General features: G+C 42.8%; 1 protein-coding gene across 1 annotated transcript in view; it reads left to right on the plus strand.

Moving 5' to 3' along the window:
* Positions 1–25,307, plus strand: part of SLC7A10 (solute carrier family 7 member 10) — a 79,842-nt gene that overhangs the window by 51,471 nt on the left and 3,064 nt on the right. The window contains exons 3-10 of the mRNA XM_090063122.1: positions 10,030–10,181; positions 11,127–11,252; positions 14,785–14,938; positions 16,410–16,533; positions 16,638–16,741; positions 18,104–18,200; positions 22,604–22,753; positions 23,224–23,401. Coding sequence (XP_089919248.1) covers positions 10,030–10,181; positions 11,127–11,252; positions 14,785–14,938; positions 16,410–16,533; positions 16,638–16,741; positions 18,104–18,200; positions 22,604–22,753; positions 23,224–23,401 — 1,085 coding nt within the window. The remainder of the gene's footprint in view (positions 1–10,029; positions 10,182–11,126; positions 11,253–14,784; positions 14,939–16,409; positions 16,534–16,637; positions 16,742–18,103; positions 18,201–22,603; positions 22,754–23,223; positions 23,402–25,307) is intronic.

Genomic DNA, 25,307 nt, shown 5'->3' on the forward strand with positions numbered 1-25,307 from the left:
TAGAATGTGTCATAGCGCATGTATAGGCACATTACGTACTATACAGTTGTCTGTGCTTTAAAAGGGCAGGCTGATCCATAGAGATAAGTGATGTAGCAGGAAAATTGGAAGAAAGGCATCATTATTAAATATAATGACTATGTTCCAGTACACACCAGGGCTCTGGGATTCATGACCTAACAGTGTGGACCCAACTTGTGCCCCTGGCTGACCCATTGAAGGAGGCCTCCCCTGAAGCCTGGACTTATTTGCCCAGGTCCAGTCACCACACCACAAAGCCCATGAAAATTCATATTCCACCCAGGAGAACACACAAACACTAACAGACTCTCCCTATTGCCTGAAGAAGGGCGTTTGTGTCCAAAAGCTTGCAAATAACATTTTTTCAACTATTTAGTTAGTCTAATAAAATATATCACATTACCCAAAGAACCTTGTCTGCTCTGCCCTGAGACCAACATAGCTACCACCAACAACCCTATGAAAATTCAGTGTATATTCATAAATGTAAAGATACGTTAGTCCCATGTACAGAACTGTTGGAATGCTGCAGTTAGTAAAAAAGTAAATGGAAAGTAATTGGTTTTTTTCCTCTCTCCAACCACCAATGCCAGTTTTGACTCTGAATTTTTTGCCTTTCAAACATCTTGTTGGTTTCAGCAGTCCTGCTATAACATTCATTACCTTTTTCACATGTTTCCTGTTTAATAACATTTAAAAGAAATTCCTAAAGAAGTAGAGAGTAGAGATGAGTGGCTAGTCAGAAAATCAAAAGGAGTAGGGATAAAAGGGAAACTGCCCCAAAGGAAGCTAAGCTGACTTTGCACAGGAAATTAAAACAAATAGTGATTGCCATATAAATAAAAAGAGAACAAGGAAAAAAAAGTAGTGGTGGAGCACAGAGGAGGAGAAGGCAGAGTTTATTAATAGCCTAAATATGACCTAAAATACCAATGAACATTTTGTTTTAGCTATCAATATAGATCATAGCGTAGGACATGGGAGCAAAGGCAGGGTTACTAAAACAGAAGAAGTGGAGATAGATATTTCCACATCTGAGGTGGAAGCAGGCTCAAAGAGATTAATGCACTCAGTGCACAAATCAGTGGCTCTAATTCAGGGATACTGAAAAAACAGGCACGCTAAATTGAACATGCACAAGGATCTTTAATAAATTGAACAAACTGGGGGCAATACTGAATGGCTAGAGAATGGCAAGCATTGTACCTGTGTTAAGAAAGGGAAAAAATGGCCCAGGCAACTGCAGGCCCATTAGCCTGACCTCAGTAGTCTGCTGTGTGTCAAGAAAGTGGCAGCTACAGGAAAGAGTGCAGACAGGAGGATGGGAGCAGCTTCCTTTGCACTAGTTTCCTATGCACTGGTCTTTATAGTAGTGCTGACCTTGTGTCAACACTGGCGTGAAGGAGGATGAGAAAGGAAGATGGAGCTGTGCTACTGGGATATGCTTCTTTGATATAGTGAATTGTCAAGGTAACAGAAGAGTCTCTAAAGCCAAGTTAGGGAGAAATCAGGGTAGGGTGGCACCTTAGGTAGGTACAGACATTATACTTATTGTACAGTAAGTGCACAGCGAGTACTGTACAGCTGTAACAGAAGAGACATTCATGACATATAAAGAACTTTAAAAATGGCATATCCCACTCTAAGTTAACCCTGTTGGATGTGGTATCAGGCTAAAGCATGGTAGGTTAGAGCACCTTATCAAACATCTGTACCAGATCCCATCGCGAGTCAAGGCGCGTTCCCCCAGCATCCCCGGGCCCCTCTCAAGGTGCTGTGCTCACCTCAGCTGGTGCTGGTATGCTCCCGGTGAGCACCAGCGCAGCCCAGCCCTGGCCCTGGGCTCTCACGGAGAGGAGACAGAACAAGCGCCGTCTCTTCCCTGCATGGCTGGGCAGGGGGTGGAGGAATGGAGCCCCCATGCCGTGTGCTTTCCCGCCCCAGCTTGCTGACTTGGGTCTTGGAGAGGGCCAGGCCCGGCCCGCATGGCAGGATGGCTCCATTCCCCAACCTGCCTGCCCCTAGCTCTCAGTGCAGCAAAAAGCTGTACGTGGCTCCAAGCTGCAGCCTTCAGGAGGCTGGGGCAGGTGGGGAGGGGGTGGAAAATGGAGCCCCCTGCCATGTGCCCCCACCCCAGCTTGCTGGCTTGGGTCTGTGTGGAGGGCCAGGCCAGGCCTGTGCAGCAGGAAGGCTCCGTTCATCCCCCAGCCTGCCTCAGCCCCCTGACTGCTGCAGCTTGGAGCCACATGTGGCTTTTCACAGCGCCAGGAACTAGGGGCAGGTGAGCCAGCAAGCTGGGCGGGGGGGGGGGGGGATACTGGCAGCAGGGGGCTTTATTCCTTACCTGCCAGCCCCTCGTTCCTCGCACAGCAAAAAGCCATGCGTGGCTCCAAGCTGCAGCTGTCAGGAGGGTGGGGTGGGCAAGGGGGAGGAACGGAGCCCCTGCTGCGCTTACCTGGCCCAGGCCCCCCAGGACCCAAGTCAGCAAGCTCAAGGGGGCCCGCATGGCAGGAGGGCTCCATTACCCTCCCCCCCACCAGCTACCAGTGCTGATAGCAGTGGCACGTCGTGCTGGCCAGTCATGGGCGGCCAGCTGCTCTGCTGGGTTTGGCATTCCCCAGCCTGCGGCCTGAGCCAGTGCAGGAAGGCACCGAGTCCCACCCGCCCCAGACAGCGAACGTCTTCTGTTTGCTCACGACCTAATTTAAAGCGATACTTAGAGCACTGCTGCCTTAGACTTGAATGTCTGTACTTAGCCTCAGAGAGGCAGAAGTTTTCATAGGTGACAGCCTACTTCATCAAATGCTATAAAAGACCATGTGAATTGGGATATGTCACACTTATATGCCTTACAGATATATTTATGGGCTTGATAGCTGAAATGTTCAGTGTCTTAAGAGCACTAAATTTCTATTCACTTGAACGGAAACTGATTCTGTGTCCCACAGGCAGTTTTTAAAATCCTGTCATCCTTCCCTTTAGTGATCATACAGAAGCACAGTGCAAAAATATCCTTTTGCATATGAAGTTGGGATAGCTTGGCCTTTTATTGTGTTTTTGCATGCTGAACATTTTCCAGCAGAGATATTTTTCAACATTTTCCAGCAGAGATATTTTTCTCTCTCTTTTTTGAGGTAAAAACCAACAACAAGAAGGCATTGCACCAAGTTCTGACATTCTGCCAAATAGCACTTATTTTTCCTTTGTTTTCAATCTAAAACCATCTCTTTTTAAGTAGTATTTATATGCGATCAAGCAGATTACAGGATATTGGTCACACCCTGTTCTGCTGAACAGTGTAACCGAGTGCCGTGCATTTGCATACATATGGATTTTCAATTTATGCAGGTCATAAAAAGGGTATTACCCAAAATAGTAAATAATAGGCTTCATACACATCCCGAAGGCAGTCTGGATGAACAATGTAACTAAAGCTTCTGTTTTCCACTGCAGCTGATGATTGACCATATCAAGTAGTTAATATAAATCCATAAATACTACATTCATTGGAGACCTAGTCCAAAGCTTTAACAAATGTCACTTGCACCTGTGCATTAAGTGTGCCGTAAATGAATTGTAAATGTGGAATCGTTTCATTTGTAACAAAACATCAAGTTTGAAGTGGCAATAATTCTTCCAACAATTAAGATAAAGATAGTTAAACTGTCCATATAGGATAATCACTACTATAATTTTTATACTAACATATCTCTATCACATGCAAAATATGCACAAGTCTAATACAGATGCGTTCTCTAGTTTCGTGGGCTGCAGACTTAAATGTTAAATCAGCTTCAGTTCCAATAGAGTTATTTTATCTCTGATGCATTGTTTTATATGGAGATATAAAACATGTTAGGACTAAAAAAAGTTTTTGTTTAAACTTGTTTCACCTGTAGAATAGCCATGAAGGGGCTTATTTTGCCCTGGATCCTTCTCTACACATTTAATAATTGTTTTATTTAACCAATGAATATCTCACAAGCCAAATATAAAGAGAGAACATTCCTGAGCCAATACATTTTTAATGTCTTTCCAAAATTTAGATGAGAAGAATTAGTCTCATCTTGTGCTGTTGCCAGGTCCCTCCCTATTTCAGATCCATAACCAATTATGTGTTTATCAAGAGGCCTGGGACCTACAAGTCAATTAGGTCCCAATCCTGATTAATGCCAAATGTTAGAGGTACTCAACCTTCTCTTCACTATACAAAATGAAAAAAACCGAAACAGTATGACCCATGATTGTGCACAATAAACATTCCTGAACCCTCCTTAAAAGGAAGATCTGACCCTCCTACTCACTCTATAAATAAAGAAAAACCTTTGATTTGCTAAGTGTCCATTCAGAAAATGGGACTTTCTGGAGAGTGACCATGTAAGCACTTACATCATACTTCCCATCGTTAAAGTATTAACAGATTCTCCCTCAGAGTAACCCTCTGGGAAGGTGTCTCAGAGATGGAAGAAATGAACAGTAGTGAGGTTGTAGTATCTCCTAGGCCTCCCAGTCACAGAAAGACACGAGTTTAAAACTCAAGAATTCCTGACCAGGGCTGGGTTGAAGTTGCTTCACCAAAGAAGTTTGAAGTGTCCGTATTTGCTTCTATTGTGTTGTTCAACAGCACACACCTTTTTACCATAGAAAAGTCAAACGACTGCCTGTACTTGGTAGACACGTTCAAGGCCTCAGGGCAGAAGAAACATGTCCCTGCACCTCCCACATCCCAGGGAAGTGGCCTAACCACAGGGGTTACCTTACCCAAGAGGCAAGGCTCTTGCTGGTTGCAGCCAAAAGTTCTATCCTGGACTCCATAAACCATATAATAAAATGTATAATAAAAATGATAATATTCTGCAAAAATAAATAAATAAATAAATAAATAAACAAACAAACCAAACTGGCCTTATCTAATGAGCAAACATTTTGGCGAAGACCTTCTACCAGTCTATGCCTTATAACCAGACTTATGCCCAATAGGCCGTGTCCACACGAGTACGTACAGTTGTTTTTGCAGGGACAAGAAGCAGCAGCATACTTTGTAGCACTGCTGCCTGTGCCTGGGGAACTCCTGTGCCACATGCCCTTTGGTGCATAGCAGGTTACCCCCAGTGGGATAAGGGAGGCCGAGGCCAGCACAGTCACTAGCCCCAGCCTCCCCTAACCCACCCTGGGTAACTAGGACCCCCGGCAGTCTTACCTGAGGGCCGTGGGGAGCTGCAGCCACAGCACTCCTACAGCCGGGAGCTGGAGAATGGCTCTGGCTGGCTAGGCTCTGGTTTTGGGTGGCACATGCTGCCACCACATACACTGCCCCACTTTAAGAAGTGGGGGTTTTTTGATCCTTGGATCTCCCAAGGTCAAAAAAACAAACCCATACTGCAAGGTAGTAGTGTGGGGAATGCCTGCATGTGCACGCTTGTCTGGACATGGCCACGAAGAATAGGTTTGGAACGGCATTCTTAAAATAGGCTGCAGCTAGGCAAAAGTAGTTCCAGTGTTCAGGCCTCTATCCATAAGCAAAAATCCTTGGGTGATGCCCCCATTTACACCCAACTTCCTTCATCAGTGATGAGAAGTTTTACGTTAAACTAAATCTTTTTTCCAAATATCTGATTCCTTCTTAGCTTAGTGACAAGAGTGGATTTAACTTCTCAGGTTCTCCCAGGGTAACGAATTACAAAGCAATTCTGAAAGCTTATCAGCTACAGTTCCAGCTTTTGCTTTCCTGGCTATCTCAGATAAATGACTGCAGAGAGTGATTTGCAAGAGTGATTTCCGCCTCTCCATTCAAACAGCTGGGCCAATTAACTGAGCACAGAGTACAAGATCTCTTTTTTATTTTAAAACGGAATTATTTGGATTTCCAACATGGGTTAAAATTCCTTTGTAAGATATTTTCATGTTGAGAACTGCCAAAAAATAAAAAAGTATATATTTAAGCCACTGCCTTGCAGCCTAATTTGTTGTGTGGTATTCTGCAAACAGTGATGACAGTTGAAACATAACAACATCCATAGGAGATGTTACTGTGTTACTTAATTTGCAATGGTTCTTTATCTGCTAGGTAAATCATACTGGCTCCATCCATTTGATTTCAGCCTTGCTACATGAAGAATATAACCAACAACTTTTAGTATAATAATAATAATAATAATAATAGATTCAGGGTGCTGGATAATCAATTATGCATTAATTCCTGCCAGTCTTAATTCAAATTTGAACTTTTCACAAATATTAATTGAGGCTCATGTGAGTAGCATTAATCTCCCTTTTTCAAAATCAGGGTTTAAAACTCACTTGAGAATACCACTAAAATTAAGGTTAAAACATGCCTAAATTTTTAATTGTGCTATCCTGTCATCATCTGAACTCAATTATGAACCCCCTGTTTGATGATTTAACTCCATAATCCTCAGCCAACATTCTGCATTTAAAATAATTGGTATTATCAACCCTGCATGTATTTCAGTCCAATGCAAAACAAACTGACCGTCAGTTCTGTCTACTGAATTATTCACATTTCCATCAAATTGCATGGTATTAAATATCAAGCTCAATGTACTTAATATTACAATATACCGGTGAGTGCCAATTTCAGCTGAGATAGGATTTGACCCAGAGAGTCATGGTGGATGGGTCGGTTTCGACCTGGAAGGGTGTGGGCAGTGGGGTCCCGCAGGGCTCGGTCCTTGGACCGATACTCTTTAATGTCTTCATCAGCGACTTGGACGAGGGAGTGAAATGTACTCTGTCCAAGTTTGCAGATGACACTAAGCTATGGGGCGAAGTGGACACGCCGGAGGGCAGGGAGCAGCTGCAAGCAGACCTGGACAGGTTAGACAAGTGGGCAGAAAACAACAGAATGCAGTTCAACAAGGAGAAATGCAAAGTGCTGCATTTAGGGAGGAAAAATGTCCAGCACACCTACAGCCTAGGAAATGACCTGCTGGGTGGCACGGAAGTGGAAAGGGATCTTGGAGTCCTAGTGGACTCCAAGATGAACATGAGTCGGCAGTGTGACGAAACCATCAGAAAAGCCAATGGCACTTTATCGTGCATCAGCAGATGCATGACAAATAGGTCCAAGGAGGTGATACTTCCCCTCTATCGGGCGCTGGTCAGACCGCAGCTGGAGTACTGCGTGCAATTCTGGGCGCCGCACTTCACGAAGGATGCGGATAACCTGGAGAGGGTCCAGAGAAGGGCCACTCGTATGGTTAAGGGCCTGCAGGCCAAGCCCTATGAGGAGAGACTAGAGAAACTGGACCTTTTCAGCCTCCGCAAGAGAAGGTTGAGAGGCGACCTGGTGGCTGCCTATAAGTTCATCAGGGGGGCACAGAAGGGAATTGGTGAGTATTTATTCACCAAGGCCCCCCCGGGGGTTACAAGAAATAATGGCCACAAGCTAGAAGAGAGCAGATTTAGATTGGATATTAGGAGGAACTTCTTCACAGTTCGAGTGGCCAAGGTCTGGAACGGGCTCCCAAGGGAGGTGGTGCTCTCCCCTACCCTGGGGGTCTTCAAGCGAAGGTTAGATGTGTATCTAGCTGGGGTAATGTAGGCCCAGCACTCTTTCCTGCTTATGCAGGGGGTCGGACTCCGTGATCTATTGAGGTCCCTTCCGACCCTAGCATCTATGAATCTATGAATCTATGAAAATCTGCCTTTAAAAACAATTTCTTCCACTTAGCAGAAGCATTTTCACCTGAACACCCTTGTTAGGGATCTTTTCCTCCATTAGCAATTGCATATGAAGGAGACAAAACACTTATGTGAAAAATCCTGGAGTTCTGCCCACAGAAACACCAGCCCTTGCATGCACAGGTGACTGCACCAGCATGAGAAGACCAGTGTTCACGTAACCAAAATATGCATATAGAGGCAATTTGTTTGGAGGAGAAAGAGGCGTTTTCATTTAGTCTGAGCTCCAGCAGGAAAGTGATCATGTGACTCAGCACTGTGAAATTTCCAGCATAGGCCACACGATTATTTCCATAAATCTTACTTTTAAAAAAAAATTTTTAGCCCTCAGATGTGAGGCCTAAAAAAACAAAAACAAAAAAAATTTTATAATCCTAATAAACTCCCCCTTAGAGATCCCAAATAATTTAAATTGTACTCTGAAATGACTAAGGACTAAATTAAATTCAAGCTCCAAAGCCAGTGAATAACGGCATGGATAGCGCACAGGGCCACAGGATGCCAACTGATAAGTACCGGTAAAAGTCCGTTTGAGTCTAGCACAGTAGGCTTGGGCTCCACAACTGGCTTTCAATTGCAAATGCTCCACAAGTTATTAAAAATTAATAAAAGAACTTGGGTGAAGTAATTACATCAGTGAAAACTGTATGAAATGGAAAGAAAGAGCCAGTTGGTGCAGACAGAAAAATGCAGTCCCCCCACTTCCTTTCCCCTGGTCTGCTTCCCCCCACTCTCTTAAAACTGACATTTGGGGATGTAACTAGTTCCCTCCTTTTGCCAGCTGATTTACTTAAGGATATAGTGGTGTGTAAGTAAGAAGAGGTGCAAACACCTACCGCATTTCTCTAGAGCAACCAGGGGAAAAACAACAAAATAGGACTGGAGAACACTTACCACCTGCTGGGGCAGGGAGAGATGTGCAGCACCCAACAATCAGTTGCAAAATGACTGCTTTAGGGCAGCAGCTGCAAGACTCTGCCAAATTTAAAGGGCCAACCACAGAACAGCATGCTGGGAAAGAAGGTTGTATAGGAGAGCAACCATGCACTGGGAAGCTTATGTGTAGACTACAAAATAAAATACCTGAGAAAATATTGCTGGCAAAGGAGTGTATGTTTTGTGCATCCTATCCCTCTATACCACAAAAGGCTTTTCAGCTGCTTGTACCACGTAGATGCCATTTTGGAGATCTAAAAATCATTGCAATTTACATTAAGAAAAGTGTCTCTTTCTTAATGTAAGAATCACAAAACAGGTAGCAAGTCCTGGCAGCTAAGAATTGGGGCTGCTTGTCAGGAATGCAGCTGTGAGGCGTGGAAGTTCTCTTCCTACTAGATAGAGGAGAAATATCTTAGGCAGAGAGATACAGAAGACAAATAATACTTTTCTTTGAACGGTGCCTTTCCTCCAAGGATCTTGGACCATTTTGCAAAGGTTAACTTAAAACTCTCTGTCTCCATCATGGAGAGAGAAAATGAAGAATGTTAATACCTCCATTTTTGTAAGGGTCCGCTACTTTAGTGATGACTGAAACAGTTGCCCCAAAGCCAATAGAAGCAGTTTTCCATGTACTCAAATATTTTAGTGTTAGATGTCTCCGGCTGGGTACCCAAAAAACCAGAAGCACTCCTAACTAAAGGACAAAGCCAAGAATATGGCTTTACCCATCTGAACTATATAGTTCTTATCCCTCAACTTTCACACCTCTACTCAAACCATTTATCAGGTGGGTAGTTTTCTCCTCAGTAACATTTTTTAAATGAGCTGCACCTCATTTGAAAAAGAAATGCATGCATTACAGTGATTGCCTCCTTACAGAGGGGTTGAGCACTGGGAGCTGGGGATCATTCAGACAAGCCTCAGCCTGCATTTATCAACTTAGCTTATTTCCTCACACCTTGAAACACCTTTCAAAGGATCTGGTGGCACTCAAGACAACTGTAACTTAAACCTGAAGCCCAGTTTAAGTTGTAGTAGCATATAATGGGAAAACACAACTTTTTCCAGTCCAAGCACAGTATTTAATTAATTGATGATGCTGTCAGTGTGACATGCAAAGCAAAGTCAATATGCTGAGTGTACCTCTGCTCTCACATTTAAGCTGTGTTTCAAATGACAATATTTCTAGTTAAAAAAAAATGGATTGAGTGGCAAAAATAATAGGGAGGGAGACTGATTGTTTTGATGGGAGCCAACTACTCAGATCAGAAGCGCCTATAAATGAGTTACCAAATTGCTTTAGAGTCAAACAGCTTTACTGATGGCTAGCCTTAATTGTAGCACCTTTGTGTTTCCCATTTCCAGGTTTTTGCTGCTATGGAGTGCAGTGCTTATCATGTACCCAACCAGCCTGGCTGTGATTGCATTGACATTTTCCAATTATGTTCTGCAACCTGTATTCCCTAATTGTATCCCACCTTATAATGCCTCCAGGGTTCTCTCCATGGTGTGTCTATGTGAGTATTTGCTAATGTTCTTCATGCTAATATGATTGTCTTACGTTTACATCAAAGAAACACCCTCTTTGGGGCCAATCATCCCCCATTCTCAGTGGTTCCTGAATGTCCCTTTGCAACACAACCAATGCAGCTCCACTGTAGCGGCTGAATGTGGTGGGGGAGTTTCCACATCTCAAGCCAGCCCTTTACACAGCAGCATTCAGGGGACAGGCAACAGGATTCCTAGCTGGCCATAGCTTATGGCAGGAGTGGGCAAAATGCAGCCCAGGGACCGGAGAATGGCCTGGTGGGCCACATATCTGGCCCACGGGGCCCCTAAAAAATTTAGAAAATTAATATTATTCTGCCCTGAGCTGCCTGTCATGCAGCCCTTGATGGCTTGCCAAAACTCAGTAAGCAGCCCTCTGCCCAAAATAATTGCCTGCCTCTGGCTTATGGGGAAGGATTTCAGCCACTTCTCCTTTGTCCACCCATCTGAACCAGCCACTTGGTTCAGGGGAAAAAAAAATCATTGTTTCTGAACTATACTCATACAGCCAGTAGGTACTGGGACTCGATATGGATGACTAATAATTTTTTAAGGCACTCAAGAATGGGGTTAAGTCTTTGCATAATACTAAATGTGAATGTGTAGAAGATATTAAATGCCACCAGTTCTTAATGAGTCACTAAAAGTCCAAAGAAAACTTACCCAGACTGAAAAGGGATGACTCCTGAACCTACAAAGTCTTTCTGGACAACTGGCCTTATGGACAGATCTGGGAGACCTGCTGGCACGCTCCTCTCTGACGTTGGTAGCTTCCCCCTTATAAGCCCAGGCTAGAATTCCATCTGCTTTGGTAGCGGGAATCTAGTAGTCTGTCTGTGTCTTTTAGCATGTTTTCAATGTACGTTCTTAAACGTGTTGTTTTGTTCCACTAAATAAAGTCTTCTGCTCTCTAGCACTCCTGACCTGGGTGAATAGCTCCAGTGTTCGATGGGCAACTCGCATCCAAGATATATTTACAGCAGGAAAACTGCTAGCCTTGGCCCTTATCATTGTTGTGGGCTTCATACAGATCTTCAAAGGTACTCACAGAGCCTAAACACCGGTACAGTACTACTGTTGAAATTAAATTCTCCTAGGAAAGCCTGTTGTACGAAACCTACTCTTTTCTAATTATAAACAGGCACGGAAAAATTCTGAGGGTGGAAACAGACACCATATGCCGTCTCATTTGTGCCGCCTTAGAAATTTTTAAGGCGGCACAAATGCTGAGCATATAGATTTCCATACCCTTTGTTGTTCCACATGATAGGAAAATCAGTGCTGCAACAAAAGGTAGTAATAGAATCTGCTGCTTTCTTATGACAGACCTCTATTACCTTGTGGTGCTTTCCCCACTGCCATAGCCCTGTGCTGTGGGTCTGGGAGTAGGGAGAAGTGCTTCCCTGCTCAGCCAGCCCTGTGCCACTGGCTAGGGGAAAGCCTTGCTTTTCCCACAGCTCCAGACCTGTGGGCCTAGGACAGCAGGGAAAGCAAGGTTGCCCCCCACCCAGCAAGCCCTGTGGAGCTAACTGAGTAGGAAAGCACTTTTCTCCACTGTCCCAAACCCACGGCGCAGGTCTAGGGCAGCAGGGAATGTGGGCAGATTACACTGCCCCTTGTCCCATGCTGTCAAGGGCAGGATAAGTGGAAATGTGTATTTCACCCAGTGAAGCAGATGTCATGGCACAACTGATCCACTCCACTGAGTGACATCTGTTTCTAGCCTGAATTATTTTGCTTCCATTGCTGACAATGTGCTCACCCAACAACTTGGATTTTAAATAAATTGTTTGCTGTTGAATGCTGTCTCGTGGCAGGTTTCAGGCTGGGCCAAATGGCACTCAGCTGTGCAAGACATAAAAAGCGCCACTGGGCAAGGTTGACACAAATATATGACTAAACTGAAAATAATTAAAAAATATTAATTAGCCATTGAAACTACAGGATTTCTTCTAAATGCTGGTACGATCGAGAGTGAAGTATGCTCTATAACACCGCACAGTATTGTCAGACAGGCAACAGCAAAGGGAAATAAGACAGAGCATCTTGAACAAGTTACTCCCCAAAGAAATAACTGGTTTTAAAAATATAATGCACTGAACTAACATATTGAAAAATATCCCACTTGATAGAGTTACATTTTATCAACTACATGCTCCTCTCCAGTTTTCAACTGCTTTAGATGCATGCTATATGCAGTGATACCAAAGCCCCACATCAACACATTACTTAAGCACTTGCCTGGCTCTAAGCACATGATTAGTCTAAATGTCTGCAGTACTCACATGCTTAAAAATAGTAGGAGTTTAAAGACCTGATTTAGCGACATAATGAAAAGCACAGGACACAAGGCCCAATGTAGTGTATATTACAACTCACATGGAGAACAGAGAAATACACCATTTGCAGCAAACTAGGAAGAGTAGTTAGAAATTAACACATGATTATAAGAGGGCATCTCTTTCTGGGCAGTAGAAGTTCAATGGCCTTAAAGCCTCTGCCTCCCCCAAATAGGGTTTCCTGGGTTGCATGAACACTTGCTCCATTCAGAGAGAAAAGCTTAAGGTACCAGGTGTTTCAACTAGTCACAGTTCCTTTGAAGTCAATGGGGATGATGCCAACTGGGCATATCTACACAAGATGTTTACTGTGGAGTAGACTAATTAACTGCACATTAAACATCTCAGTGTCTACACATGTATGGCTTTTAGGCTGAAGTAAACTAAGACACTCTGCAGCAGGGTACTACTTGTAAATACAAGTACTATCCTGTTTTGGAGGGTTTTTTTACTCCTCAACAGCACACATGTAGATGGCTACCTGGGGTACGAGCATGCTTCAGTGAGGGGCTGCCTGCCAGCTAGCCCTACACTGAAGTACCCTCGTGCCCCAGCCAGCCCCTCTGCGGCATGTTGAGTTGGATAGTGATCTAGAAGGTGGTTTTCCCAGGGGAAACACCATGCATCTGGGTCCATTTCCTTAAGACCCTGGGAGATAACTGTTCTTCTGGCATAGTTCAGTACCCACTGAGGTGTTGGGGCTTAAAGCTCACTTTATGGAAATGGGAGGCTCTTCCCTAGCTTCCTCCTACACCCATACGGCTGAGGGCAGGTGAAAAACTTGGGGCATCCAAACCCCAAGCCTCCAGGCTTGAGCCTGCATGTAGCATGCCTACCAAAAGACATTGGAAATATCTGAAGCCCCTGGTGGGTGTGGAGGATGCTTGGTAGTTGTAAGGCCACTTATGGTTCTGGAATGACTCATGGATTTGGACTTCATTTGGCCAATTTGGCTTGGAACATGAAACATTTCTTTTAGAAAAAAAAATGTTGAGTTGGGCAGGTTGGCCCCTAGGGCCCCTGCTAGCCAGGGCTGCTCCAACTCAACTCAACATGCTGTTGGCTCAGGTACACATTCAAACAGTACACCTGGGAGTAATAAACTCCAGGGTGTATTGCTTCTCATTAATTGCATGTGTAGATACGCCCATTGTGTGGCAACAATGTCAGTGCAACTGCGGCTACTCAGACTAGCCAATGATATTTCCCCAGGACAGTTTTCTGTGAGAATATAAAGGAAGCACTGAAAGTGTGATGTTAATGCTTACTACTTTCTTTTTCTTTTCTTTTTTTATTAATTAATCCAATTTATCAAATAACAGATTTGACATTTAAGGATAAATCCAATCCCCTAAAATATACATAAGGCAGACAGTTATCTTTCATCAGCAGTGCCCCTTAGCCCATCAGCAGCCACAAAAGTCTTGTGTTTTTTTAAATCCCCGACAGTTCCTTTATGTTTCCCTCTGGTATGCTTTTGTGTTTCTTCAGCTCTTTATAATAATTCACCTCCCTCTTTTTCCCCACTAACTGCTTTTCAGAGTACAGGGAAGCATAATCTAAGACAGTGGTTCTCAGTCTTTTTAGAATCAGGGCACTTTCCCCCACTGTTTTGATTTTGGCTGTATCCCCAGTTGAGGACCAGCATATCTCAATTGTTCTCAACTGGGTACTGCTGCTGACAGCCTGCCAGCAAAGAGTGCCCCACATACCTGGCACACAGCCAGAGCAGGAAGAGCTGTGGCCTGCATGCATGCTCCTGCCTGCTTTAGGCTTATCAGAGAACTTTAATGAGGCAGGAGAGCACAGATGTCCCACCGCCTATCCCAGAAACAGAGCTGTGGGGTAGGTGGAACGGCCTTGCACTCCTCCATTTCTGGGAGAAACGAGACCAGGAAGGGCTGCCATACAAGCTGCTTTTGGTTAGTCAGAAAACTAATGAGGTAGGAGAGGACTTGTATGCTGCTGCCTTTCCCAGCCCAGCTGTGCATCAGATGAATAAGGCATTTTTACCTGGTGGTGGTGGTGGTGGCACCCATGCCACAGCATCCCTGATGGGGGTCTCAAGGCTAGTTGAGAACCACTATTCTAAGATTTGTATTAGCAACATATAGGCAAGAAGGATGTTTGCTATTCTTTGAAAAGACTTTTCTTCCATCCTGGTGCCCCTGGTAGGTGGTGCTCCTGTATTTTACAATTCTGGTTTAACGTTTTGCTTATGTTTTATCTGTAGGAAACTATGAAGAACTGACACCAACCAATGCATTCACTTTTCGGATGACTCCATCTGTGGGGCATTTAGCATTAGCTTTTCTTCAAGGGTCATTTGCATTCAGTGGGTGGAACTTCTTGAATTATGTAACAGAAGAATTAGTTGATCCCCGCAGGCAAGTATTTAGTTCCTTCCTACCACTTGCTTTGAAGTACTAAGAATCTGGGATCAATCTATTGGTACCATTCACAGAGTAAGCTGCAGCAGGACTGTCTATATGTAAGCTTCAGACTCAAGGAATAAAGGTATCAAGGAGATTGGCATAAGGTTTGCTGCAGACCACAATGTCTGCTAAACCTGGAAGAGAGTCAGTTCCATCATCATGAAGCCACAGTTCGAATGCCTGAGGTGCAAAAGTAGAATGACAAATAAAGGTGGCAGCTTTTGGATCTTTAGTTAGCTCTGGATGTTCAGCATATACACGCTAGCCTAGGCCAATTGAACAAAGAGGAATTTCAAGTATATAGCACTCTGAATGGTAACAAGGGAAGATCTCTAAACTGCTACATGTTTGCAGATGCGTAAATCACTCATCTGAGCAATGAAATGTGCATGTACATCAAGTTATGCATAGTCATAAGTCTTTGAAGGATTGAGGGAGTTAAGAAGCCAGATATGGGGCTGTCTCAAGCAACCAACATTTTCACAAAGCTCCAGGATTTCCAAGTGAATCGTGACAAATTTGGACCTAAATCAGGCAGTATGTCCTTAACTGAGCATCTGAGGAAAAAAGGAAAGAAGTTAAATGAGCTGGTTGCCAATGGGAATTGGGCATTGTACTGTCAATGTACAAATTAAAGGTGAAAAATGATTCACAATAATTAATAATTCATACTAATATTTTTTTCAGGTCTGCAGTTTTTGAGGGAGAAATAAAAGAAAGTTAGTTATACTGCCAAAATAAAGCATGGAAAAAACCCTACTGCCTGTAACAAGTCTTTGCAAAACCATAATCTTTTCTGTATCAGACAGAGAAGAACAAAAATCCTTCATGTTTCTTTGGATGAAATGCCTGCCCCTAAGCAAGCTCTCTGCATTTATAGAATGCTCCTGTGACTTAGCTAAATCTATTAAATAACTGAGACTGGGAAAATGGCAAGTCCATTATTTTTCAGTAACTAGCAGTGCGTTGTTCATGGTACACTATTAGTCTAGTTAGTTATCTTACGAATAGGACTTGGTGCACTTTCAAAGCAAAATAAAGTCTTCCTTCCTCCAATTTAATTTTCAAGTAGAGACACACCTGTAGAAAACGTGCACATGGTCTTCACAAAATAGAAGCTGATATCTACAGCACAGCCACATTGTAAATCTATTTGTTGACCTTCAGATTTGTGGTTAAATACTGTGACATATGGGTTTATAATGTACCAGAACGTGACATTTTATAATGGTTCCAGTGACTATGCCTGGCTATGGAGAGAAACAGAATTCTCTCTCTCTCTCTCTCTGCTTACTGCTATATACAGCAATAGACGTTTACACCACAAAACTGAGTGTAGACTTCCCCAAAAATGTAGGGGGTTGGTATGGCTTAGTTGTAAGCAAATACAAATTCTTATCACCCCTCCTAATTCTCTCATTAGGAACCTACCTCGTGCCATATTCATATCCATCCCGCTGGTGACATTTGTGTATACGTTCACCAACATTGCATATTTCACTGCCATGTCACCCCAAGAGCTCTTATCCTCCAACGCTGTGGCGGTAGTAAGTAAACCATTCCATGGATGTCTAAAATACGTTTTAATTTCAGTTTTGTGCTTTGCAGTGTATTCAGTGTATTTCAGTTTCTTTGCCTTCTGTTGCTTTAGACATTTGGTGAAAAGTTACTGGGCTATTTTTCCTGGGTTATGCCAGTCTCAGTGGCCCTATCTACATTTGGAGGAATAAATGGATACCTTTTTACCTCATCAAGGTTAGATGGAGTACAATTTTATGAACATTATCTAATTTGGGGAGGGGCTGCTTTAATTTCATTTGCTAAAGCAATGCTAGATGGATACTCTGGATGTTATAGAACATGATCTCACTGTTGGGCATGGTAAATATGTTAAGTTAGGAATTACTCGATTTTAGTCAGTAAATAGAACACTGAATTGCAGAATCACTTGCAAAAGAGCCCTTATGGTCTACTGAAAGGGTATACAGCTGTACTGAAATAATTCATCCATATGTAGGCAATGTAATTTTATAATATTATAGGCTGTGGACACATGAACAGGTTATCCTGGGAAAACACAAGCTTCTCCCAAGAAATAAAGCTGGGGTCACGTGAAACAATCCCATGAACCAAGGTAAATCTCCTAAACTGGGAAATTTTATCCTGGTTTCAATCCACTGCCTTTTCTTCCTGGGAAAGCTGTTAATTTATGCGCAGTTCCCCGAGGCAGTTTCATTCATACTTTTGCCTTGAGGTTCCAGTCTCAGGGTAATTCTCTTCATGTTACCCTGGCCAAAGTTTCAGTAGCCACCAGGCAAGCTACGTTTAGCTCAGATTGTAGGGACAAATTCTGTTCTCAGTTACATAGACACATATCTAAAGTAGGCCCATTTATTTTAGGGGAATTGTTCTCAGTTTGCACTGCTGTCACAGGAATCAACATTTTTCCTGTGTATATTAAATTCTAATTTAATAGAGATACCCTCTCTCCTTAAGAAAGCAAAATACCAAATTCTGATGACAATTTAGTTCTTTAACATTTTAGCAAAGTCCCTTACTGTGGTGTTCTCACAAAGGTCATGACAAATTTGAACCTAACCATTTGAACATATTTAAAAATGTATATAACACGATATTTATAAATATATATATTTTTAAATCAAATCTTGAGGGGTAGTAGACCAGATCCAAAGCCCATTAGGCACTGAAATAACCATCCCTTTAGGTATCTATCTTAAATAATTATACAGTACCCGTTCCATAGTACCTGAAAACCCTCACAGTCTTTCATGCATTTATCCTCCTAGCACTCCTGTATATAGGAAGGTACTATTACCCCCATTTGACAAACAGGGAACTGAGCTATGACAGGCTTTGCTGGAGTTATGTGCTTAATCCCTTGAAGTTTTAGGGCTATGTATTTCCCCAGGCCTCACACAGTCTGTAACAGAAGAGCGCTTGGTTTCAAGTCTCAGATTAGTGAGCACTAGAAATTTAACTCTCACTGCAAGTTTCCCATATGCTTTGGATCAAGCCAGTTAGAAATGGAGAAATAAGACAGCTAAGCATTGAAATGACTATTGCACACACTCTGAATGTTCCTTCTCTTCTTTCCAGATTATGTTTCTCTGGAGCGCGAGAAGGTCACTTGCCCAGCTTGCTTGCTATGATCCATGTTAAACACTGTACACCCATCCCTGCCCTTCTAGTGTGTGTAAGTTTTATTTTTCTCTCGTGATGTCTCATAACCTGCTTAGATTTGAATAAGACTAAGAGCTTCAAAAAACCTTTGTTTGCAAACTGAAATTCTCTGTTTAAAGAAATGCATGTTCTTTTACCGATGCTGTCTGCTCCAGGATTTTTTTTTTTATATGGACAAAGTTCTCCAAGGTAGTTCTCTGCAGTGGAAGTGCCAGCTGCCAAGCCTACAGCCACAGTGATCCCCAGGGTCAGAGCAAAATGCTACTCTGCTGAACAATGTTTTGTGCTGAACAATAGCTTTGTACTGATAACTTCTTCAAGGAATCAGGATGTCTTGACTTCACTTTGCTCCTGTAAAGAAAGGGAAGAGAGAAAAATCACTGTAACAAGATCTGAACAAGAGGTCAGCTCAGTTACATTAGAAGGCAACACAGGAAAGATTTTTGTTTGCCTGTTTTTTCTGTTTATGCACACGGTATTATCATCTCATGGCAGTGGGTTGCACAAGTTACTACCAAAACGGAGGGTGAAATAGCGCTATAAAAAGGGGAGTGTTAGAATATAAGGTGCACTAATGTTTTATTTAAAACAAGTACAAGACGAAAATTCCTCGTGTTTCAGTCCATAACTGCATGCAGTAAGCAAGAAAATATTCTGACAGTGCAACCAGGATTTCACCCATACTAACTACATATGTTCTGCTTGTCCCCGTGGGAGAACAACCGGCTGCAACAGTTGTGCTATAGCCTACCGATATATTTTTCTCAATAAGTCTCGTGCACCTTCTATGTTTGCATAAAATCATGGTGTAGCTGAACAGCAGTAGTATCCATACAGAGAGGACTTAATGCCCCATAACACAAATAACACACATTATCTGTGAATCTTTTTTGATTGAACTGCACCACAATCTGTGCTGTCCTAAAAAAGTGGACTCATAGTGGGTTGCTGTGCTCTAGTGATGCAGATGAAGCAAAATCCCTTGATCATGAAAAGGTATCAGCTCAAACAGTATGCTGAATAGCAGTGAGTGTTACTCTGAAATAGCCACAATCTATGCAAGCTCCCCATGCAGAACAGACCTGATAAATCAGACACATGCTAGCTACCCAGTTTATTCAAAACATTCCCATTAAATTAGTATGCAAATTGTAGAACCAACACTGCATATTAACTACTCATTTGAGGTGTTTTTTATGCATCTCAGGATGTTCTAAATGTTTCCATGAAATATTAATTTCTTAACGAATAGTAATATAAAAATAATACACTGTTAGCAGTTCCAATAGCATATTAGGTTAGCCTTTAGGGAAGCCTAATTAATCTACCAGGATTTTACTAATTAATCCTGGCTCTCTATGCATGAAGGGGGGGGCCTACTTAACATCTCTGAGGATAACTTGTTTTTACTGTTCCTTAGCAAAACAGAGTGTCCAAGCAAGGTGGCTAATATTACAACATTAGGAGAGTTCGAGCTATTTAAAAGTGTTTTACAGAGAAAGGCTTAAGGCAAGGTAAATCAGTGCCTTGTGCAGTAAAGAGTCAAATTATGCCACGTGTTTGATCTGTTGCCAAGCATTTTGTATGGCACTGGTGTGTCCCCATATAAGCAAGCAGGATATTTCTCTGGGACAAATATAACCTCCAGTTTAAGTAAGTACTCAACATTTTTTTGAAATGACAAAGGGGGTAACTGGGTAAATTGATGGGCAATATGCCGACTACTCCTACCCAGGAATTATTCCTTTATAGAACCCTAGGATTGGAAGGGACTGCAAGCGTCATCTAATTCAATCTCTGCACCAATGCAGGATACATTATTCCTGTAGCCTTCTAGACAAACGCCTTCCCAGCCTTTTCCTGAAAACTTAAAATGAAGGAGATTCCACAGCTTCCCTGAGCAGCACACCCACCGTCCTACTGTTCCAACAGTAAGGAACGCAAGACCCGACCACTTCGGTGCAACCTACACGAGACATTTCATCAGCACTAGGGGCTTCATCACAAAACCAGCCAGTCATTTTCTAGCCAGATAGTCAGCTATGCTTACTTGTAATATTGGGCATCACCCATAGTAAAGCAGACTGCCATGGTACATGTGGAATGCAAGACTATAAGATAGATGGTATCCTATTTTAAACCTTTTCCAAGTTACCAGCTTTGTTGTAGTCTTCCCAAGACCATGAGATCTCCCTTGGGCCTTATATTAGTAGCTGTGGAACGGCGAGGCACAGAGGTATCTTGTATTACTGTCTGTACCTGTAGCACAGCACGTTTGTTCTCCCTGCCTATAGCCCTTTGCTACAAAATCAGTGAGTCACAACAAACAGGAAAGGGTAGAAAGGTCAGTACAGCACACAGGCTCTTCATGAACGATTCTGGAATCCCATTTTTGGTGCTGAGTCTTATTGGACACTAAGCTCTGGGTCTTAAGTGAACACTATTTATAGTCTGATGGCATTTTTAGGCAATAATATTGCAAATGGATGAGTATTTGTTATGGCTAAAAACAATCATGTGACAACACATCTCTGTTGATTAATGCAAGTAAAAGCAGGATCAAGAGAGGGTCAATGGTAGCAAAATATAACTACCTAAGTAGGGTCCTATCCTGACACCTCCACCTCCAGCCGATGCCAATGGGAGGCAAAGGCATTCAGAACCTCTCAGGAGCAAGCCAGTGAATAGTAAGCCAGGTCTGTTTGCATTACAGCATTATTCAGAAACAAAGCAAGTGCAAATAAGCAAGCGGATGCATGGAAATTTCCATGATCCATCAGCCAGTTTCTAAACAGTGCTAATGCTAAAAAGATTAATGATCTAGGTCATCTGCAGCATGAACTATTGGCTAAAGGAAAAAAGGAAAAGGGTAAGGCTTTTCTTCTTTATACTATATACAGGTCACCTGGAACAAAATAAGGTACTAACCACAAAATGTTTGTTACAAGAAATCCATCTCTTCTCATAACAACTTAAACTTTGCCAGAAGTTTGTGTCACAAAGCTAAGCAGCTTTTAAAACAAACGTATCAGAGCTCGGTATAGTGAAGCTACTAAAAGCATACGCTGCAAGAGTTCTGTTCTGTCGTGTACTTCCACCTACACAGGAAAATCTGTATCGGCTTCATGGGAAAGCAAAAACAAAGCCTTAATTCAGGGGACAATCTGTGGGGTGATTAAAATCACCGAGTTTGAGAAAGTCCATTGTTGGGCATTATAGTTGCCCCTTCTTAGACCCCAAAGTGTTCTGGAATTAAAAACCAGGCACATTCAGTGGTTTTTCTGCTCACTAGTATCTTCTTGCCTCAGTGTATAACCTGGCTATATGCTGTCTGCAGTGCAGAAGCTGGAAAAGAGCTGATGCAGGTGTCTGACATGCTCAGGCATTTCCTCAGAGATTGTTCGTTGCTGGCACAATACGTAGTTACTGAGTACCGACAGCTTTCCAGCTCTGGCTTGTTCCAGATGTTGCACTGCTTTCTGAAAAGAATATCACTAGTCTACTCCAGGTGCAGATTGCTGTAAACAGCCCTCATATCCAGGCTGTGCAGGACAGAAGGGAAAGGGAGGAAAAGGAAAAGACCTCAACACAGAAGCAGCACAGCTGGTACAGAAGCCTGCATGGCCAGCGAGCTCCTTGTTCGGTGTCACTCCCCTCAAAATTCTCGCGTGCTAATTTGGGAATCCCTTTGGATCAGGTCCTTGCTGTGGAGGTCAGACATTCACTTCACCCTGTTCTTTCCTATCAGCAGGATAGCATGGAGTGTCAATTCAGGACTCTCCACAGCTACAGCAGTTGAACCTAGTTGGTTTTAAAACTGTACAGTCATTTTGTAGTAAGAAAAGGAAGAATCACATCTACTAGGCACCTCTTATCAACCAGTACTACTTTTTTTTTTTTTTTTGAGTATCAAGGCCATTTCTTTTCACTTTGTGGCCGTCTGTTCATTGTTTGAAACATGTCTTTAAAATGTACTTACAGCCAGTATCAGGAGTGACATTTTCAAAGGTGACCTCTGCATTCAAACTAGCAATTTAGTACGTGCATAGGTGTGAAAATCCTTGAAAACTGGGCTACGAGTGTTGGCAAAACCTGTGCAAGGAAAGTTATGCAAGCATTCACAGTAGTTGTTAGCACATGACCATAATTAGAAGAGTCATTTCAGGAAATTCTCAATACATCCTTATAAGCAGAACTGTAGATCCCCATAATCAAAATAACTCCAGATCCCCATTCAAACCTAGGTTTCCGTGGCACAGCTTCAATATAATAAACAGAACTGCAGGAGTCAACAGCAACACCCAGCATGAGATGTAAATAAAAGAAGCTTAACTGCTTGATTTCCCACCCCCCTTTTTATTGCTTTTATACAGATTTCCAGTGCTGACTGAAATAATATGCTTCTTTCTTTTCCAGTGTTCGGCTACTGCTGTTATCATGCTTGTTGGAGACACATACACATTAATTAATTATGTGTCATTTATTAACTACCTCTGCTATGGAGTGACAATTATAGGCCTGATTGTTTTACGTTGGAAGAAACCCAAAATCTTCAGACCTATCAAGGTGAAAATATTTTAACTCATTTCTTGGTTCTGCACTCTGCCCGTTAACAGCGTAAAGGATGCATGAGTCATGGCAAGCCCCTTCTCAGACCCAAAGTATTGTTTATTGTTCTTATTTGCGTTGTGGAAATGCCTAGAGGGCCTGACTGAAGCACCATTGTGTTAGCACTGCACAGGCAGATAGCAAGACAGTCTCTGCCCAAAAGCACTTGTGGTTTAAGAGAGAAAACAGACAAAGCGTGGGAGGAAGATCCAAAGCACAGAACAGGGAAGCTTATACAGCAGGCTTTTGGCTGGGCTGGGAATAGAAAGTTGCTTTTGGCTGGGCGGGGAATAGGAAGTCAGGCTGTGGTTCCCAGTGCTGTGCCCCATCCATTAGACAGCACTGCCCTCCTACCTTCGTATACCTCGCAGAGTGCTCTTATAATTCTGTACAGTTCTGTTCTGCTCTTCTCTTCTGTCTCCTCTTAGGTAAATCTCCTTGTTCCAATCACTTACCTGATATTTTGGGCATTTCTGTTGATCTTCAGTTTATATTCTGAACCAGTCGTCTGCGGAATTGGACTCATTATCATAATGACTGGAGTGCCAGTTTTTTTTCTTGGCGTGTACTGGAGAAATAAACCAAAGTGTGTAAATAATGTAATTGGTAAGAACACCTTTCAATCTGCAAACCTCCTCCTCGGTTCCACTGTTTGTTCATAAACACGTAGGATTCTCACGGGTCTTCCCCTCCCACACACCTACATTCATGGGATTCACCGACATTCAGATTCTGTTCAGCAGCTAGGCAGAGATCTTTGGGTAGGATTTTGCTGAAGTTTTTAAATATCACTCCAATTATTTGCTAAGAATGAGAGCAGTTTAATGCCAGTACATGATACATATCCAGAAGCAAAAAGCGATGGTGCATATGGCATGAGAAAAGAGTGGCTTTACAACAGAGGGCATAAGTACACTGCAAACTTAAAAATGTCTGTCAACAGCACCCTCAAACACACCACACTAATCCCTGTGCAGACTGTCTCCTAAACCAGAAACAGTACAGATGCATTCACACAGCACAGGGGTGGGCTAATTAACAGTGTCACTTACAGCTAATTAGCATTTCTGCTATTTTTCAGCCGACGGCAACGTGCCGCCAGTTTTAGTGAGTGACAGAGCTAATTAGCCTGCCTGTAGTGCCAGGGGAGTGTGGCTATATACTAGCTGTAGGAGCCACAGCATATGAAGGCGACACTGTCCAGCACAGAGGGCTTGTGGAGTACACATGCCTAAATATGGGGAACGTGCCGCCTCTGGCTCACAATTTGCAGCCCCTGAACCCATGCTCTGTGCAGCAGGAAATAGGCTTCTGGGTGTGATCACAGGGGTTCTAGGGCTTGATTTTTAAATGGAAAAGAAAGATGCTGAAGTCCGGCCCCGAAATGCAAATGAAGAAACAGAAACAACAGATGGGCTGGAGAGAAATTAACGATAGGCTGCAGGGAAAAGAAGTGGGGAGCATGAGACTTCCTGGAAACCAGAAACACATTTCTTTGGTTTGTAACTCTTTTCAGCAAGAAATGACCATCCTTTGTGCAGGGCGGCTGCTGTCATTCGCAATCCACTTTCTAGACTTCAGCAAAGTTTCTAGAGCTTGTGCACTGGGAATATATTTCAAATAGGGCTTTGCTGGAATGACTGCTCTAAGACTGTTACCCTGGGTAGTGACAGCCCAGGTTTCTTGCTGCATCCCCGTGGGGCGCACTGTGTCAGTCACATTTTCAGGGCCAGGGAGCAGGAGGGAGCTACAAGCTGTATTTCTGTGACTGCAGCTGGTTCACTGAGGTGCCTATACTGCTCAGCCCTCTGCACGTTGTTATTTTTCTTCTCCTGACCTTGCACTTCCCTCCATTCATTCAGCCATCTCATCATGGCCACAGTCCAGCCAAGCACTTACGCAGGAGTGTAACTTCAAACACAGGAACTGTCTAACTGCCTAAATAAACAATAGTAAAAGTAGAGCACCTATAAGCTTCACCAAATCCTATCCTCCTCAGCCTGCTTTTGGATTTGCTCCTTTCCTCAGTCTACTGTACACACACATCCCAATGGACAGCCAGGTTCCCACATGGATCAATATCAGTAATCATTTTACATGCATAGAATAGGAAATCTGGGTTCTACCACCACTCAAAAAAAATTAAATTATACATGGGCCATAAATTTGAGCTGAAAAGAGGTCTTAAATAATTTTTTCTTTTTTATTTGATTTCTTATTAAGGCTGGGATTTTCAAAGGAAAAAATCTAAGACAAATGGAAACTAAAGAGTTGGGTACCTGACTCCTTAGGCTGTTTTGAAAATCTCAGCCACCCATTTTAAAAGGGAAAATGATTTCATTCCTAATTTCAAATGGAAAAGTGTAATAAATGTGGTTTAACTGGTTCAGCCTCATTGCATTAGGTCTTATTCAAACAGGTTTAGAAGTATATTTGCTCACAAGCTAAGCAATCATAAGGCTAGATTACTTGAATTCTTTCAACAATAATCCCATTAACAAAGTGGGTGTTT

Source organism: Crocodylus siamensis, chromosome 9 (assembly GCF_052110815.1).
Source record: "Crocodylus siamensis isolate JL-2025a chromosome 9, ASM5211081v1, whole genome shotgun sequence".
Taxonomy (NCBI): domain Eukaryota; kingdom Metazoa; phylum Chordata; order Crocodylia; family Crocodylidae; genus Crocodylus; species Crocodylus siamensis.